We start from the raw sequence: 1,987 nt of genomic DNA, 5'->3' as shown, positions 1-1,987 counted from the left end.
AGCCTCTTAGCTAATGTATGCTCAAAAATCATGCCCTTTATGACATTATAAGGGGAAATAAGCTGTCGGGAGCTGGTTGTAGCTGCCAATCAGTTAATCACTGGCCATCATCTTATGTATTATTCCACGATCCTATGCTATCTTACTTGTTGTCATGGTTGCGGGTTGTGGAGGCGTGGCCTTTGGGAGGACCATGGTGTGGAAAGCCAACACAGTACATCTAGAGGAGTGCTGAATAGGGAGATGTTTGATAGAGGCTGTCTGCCTAACCTGAGAGGTATTTTTCTGCACAAATGACAAAAATGCATTTTGGGGCCTCATTATTTTAAATATAGAATAAAATGGGACCTTTAAGACTTGGAATTTGTGAGAAATTTGTGGCAAGACTTGAAATTTCTTTTTTACCGAAATCCTCTTATCTAGTCTGACTAAGCTTGGCCTATTTTACAAAGAAGAGGCCAGATTAAATTACTGGATGTCCAAAGATTTTTAAAAATCCTTATATTTCAAAGTGCATGAAAGCTTTTAAAGGTATTGTACAAAAGTGTGTTTAAAAAAGATTATAAAAAACACCTGACACAACAGTGATATTTTTACAGCCAAACTACTTCTATCTGTTTTCACCTTAGCATTAAACATTTTCTTTCCATCCAGCCACAGGTTCAGCCCGCCTTGAAGATCTAAGCTATCTTGATGAACAGCACAGGAATCTTCCCCCGAAGAGGCTACTTCGAATGGCAAGACAGAACTCTAGGCGTGGCGGTCAGCAGGACCACATAGGTAGAGATGCTGGTAATATGCTGGTAAAACATTTTTAAATGGAAATAATGTCAACCTTTTACTTTCTATCCTTCCTTAGTTGATTTTACTCCGTCTCTAAACCTGAAACCGCTCCATTTCGAGGTTCCCGGCCTGCTGTCGAATCGCCTCTTCACAGGTAGAGAGTGGCTCTTCCAGGAAGTTTACACCTGTTTGCGCAGCAATCACCCAACAACCAACAGGGGCATCGTAATCACTGGTAACATGGGCTTTGGAAAGACGGCAATTATTGCACAGCTGGTGGACCTCAGCTGTCATGGACACCGCATGAGGCTGACAACTGCTGACACTGTAACAAAACGTAAGCATACTTAGATTATCTTCTCTCTTTCATTGTGAATATATGTAATATTCCCATGAAGGTCAATCTGAAACAAACTGAGTAGCACCTGTTTTCCACTCAAATTTGGTTTGGGGGTTTAGTCCTATTCTACAAACACAAAATCCCAGTACATTTCAAACCAAACAAGACCCTTACACAGGGTGTATTGCATCCTAAGGACAAAACCGCCTGACCAAATATGAGCGGAGTGATGTATGCAGTTCGATGCAGTGAGTGGAGAAAGCAAACAACCTCTCCACAGACCCATGACCCAACACAGATAAGCAGTCTCCTCGGGACAAGGCTCTGGTGTCCATCTACACCTTCAAGACAAAGGGAATTCTTTTAAGGACCAGAATGTTCACATTTTCAACAAAGAGAATAGTTTAAGAGTGGCGTAAAGGAAGCCATCCATGTTAAGAAAGACAAACCAACCTTAAACAGATGGGGTGGACTCAGATTTCAGCTTTCAAAAACCTACAATGCAGCAATTGATTTAATCCCTTCCCGCTATCATCGCAACCCCTTTACAGGGGAAGAGAAGACCTCGCCTATTCAGCCAGACCAACAATTCCTTTTAACAACCCCCCTTTCAGAGACATAGACGGGTATGGGGCATTGCAGGCTAACAAAAGAAGCCAAACGACCCCCATTTCAAAGGTGTGGACTAGGGATGCACGATATTGGGATTTTGGCCGATAACCGATATGCCGATATTTTAAAACTCATGTAGCCGATAACCGATATCGATACCGATGGTTAAGCTGGACAAAAATAAGTAGTCATTGAAAATAGCAGTTTTGTTATCCATTTCTGACACTTTGAAAAATAATATACTCAAATATA

The 1,987-nt window shown here is 41.5% G+C and overlaps 1 protein-coding gene across 2 annotated transcripts in view; it reads left to right on the top strand.

Annotated features, from left to right (window-relative positions):
- The window catches only part of LOC107097740 (protein TANC2-like), a 45,590-nt gene that overhangs the window by 16,245 nt on the left and 27,358 nt on the right, over nucleotides 1-1,987 (top strand). For both annotated transcript variants that reach the window (XM_015395017.1, XM_015395018.1), the window contains exons 5-6: nucleotides 655-780; nucleotides 860-1,120. In XM_015395017.1, coding sequence (XP_015250503.1) covers nucleotides 655-780; nucleotides 860-1,120 — 387 coding nt within the window. The remainder of the gene's footprint in view (nucleotides 1-654; nucleotides 781-859; nucleotides 1,121-1,987) is intronic.

This window comes from Cyprinodon variegatus, unplaced genomic scaffold (genome assembly GCF_000732505.1).
Source record: "Cyprinodon variegatus isolate N-32 unplaced genomic scaffold, C_variegatus-1.0 Scaffold719, whole genome shotgun sequence".
NCBI lineage: Eukaryota > Metazoa > Chordata > Actinopteri > Cyprinodontiformes > Cyprinodontidae > Cyprinodon > Cyprinodon variegatus.
Note: the sequence above shows the minus strand (reverse complement) of the source record. Positions and strands in the feature narration are given on the sequence as shown.